This window comes from Peromyscus leucopus, chromosome 1, assembly GCF_004664715.2.
Source record: "Peromyscus leucopus breed LL Stock chromosome 1, UCI_PerLeu_2.1, whole genome shotgun sequence".
Taxonomy (NCBI): domain Eukaryota; kingdom Metazoa; phylum Chordata; class Mammalia; order Rodentia; family Cricetidae; genus Peromyscus; species Peromyscus leucopus.
Genome location: NC_051063.1, coordinates 173,172,956 through 173,174,001, shown reverse-complemented (window position 1 = coordinate 173,174,001; position 1,046 = coordinate 173,172,956). Strand labels below are relative to the sequence as shown.

The 1,046-nt window shown below is 57.5% G+C and overlaps 1 protein-coding gene across 1 annotated transcript; it reads left to right on the top strand.

Annotated features, from left to right (window-relative positions):
* Nucleotides 1–378: 378 nt before the first annotated feature.
* On the top strand, nt 379–786 carry Nanos2 (nanos C2HC-type zinc finger 2). The gene has a single exon (XM_028856178.1). The coding sequence runs from the start codon at nt 379–381 to the stop codon at nt 784–786; it is 408 nt and encodes a 135-aa protein (XP_028712011.1).
* Nucleotides 787–1,046: the final 260 nt, after the last annotated feature.

Genomic DNA, 1,046 nt, shown 5'->3' with positions numbered 1-1,046 from the left:
GAGAGAAGGAAGGGGGGATGAGAGAGTGGACAACGAACATAAGCAAAGCCCTGAACTGAACAGGAGGGAAACTGAAGCCCGTGGAAACAGAAGATCCTTTCCAGAAAACACAGAGTGCCTTGGAGGAGGGGCGCCCTGGGAAATAAGCTACTTCCAATCTCCGTGGGAGATTGGAGCCAGACAAGAATCATGGGCTGGAAGTGGGCCCTTTAAATCTAAGCTCCACCTTTGCTTAGAGTTGTCTGTAGGGGAGTATTTATAAGGGGGTGTGCCTCCTCTCTGCTCCACACAGGCCTGATGCTCCTGCCCTCTGACCTCACAGCCCCTGGCCCCGAGTCCCTCCCCAGCACCCACAGCCACCAGCCACATAGAGGGAGCATGGAGCTACCACCCTTTGACATGTGGAAGGACTACTTTAACCTGAGCCAGGTGATACTGACTATAATCCAGGGCCGGAGGCAAAGGCTGGTGGATCAAGGGGCTGAAGTTCCCACCCCCAGCCCCCAGGAGAAGAGTGAACAGGAGCCGGGGGGCTCCGGGAACCTGGCCACCCTGTGCAACTTCTGCAAACACAACGGAGAGTCTCGCCACGTCTACGCCTCACACCAGCTGAAGACATCGGAAGGCGTGGTGGTGTGTCCCATCCTGAGGCATTACGTGTGCCCCCTGTGCGAGGCCACCGGGGACCAGGCTCACACGCTCAAGTACTGTCCGCTCAACAGCAGCCAGCAGTCTCTCTACCGGCGTGGTGGACGAAACTCCGCTGGACGCAAAGTCAAGCGATAAGTAAGACCCACCAGGTGCCCATCACCCACACCCCCAAACCCTTCTTGCTCTGGCCCTGGAACCCTCCCCTCTGCTCACCCAGCCCTATGGGGGTTCCTGGATCCCACTGTTCTCTGTGCCTTCAGGATCCTGAAACATTGGCGGTTGCTGGCAGCCAGGTCCACCTGTCTCAGAGATTCCTGACACTGTGAGAGCTGTTCTCCGTGGACCCTGCAACTTGGTGGCTTCTTTTGGATTGTGACAGCCTGCTGGTGATACTG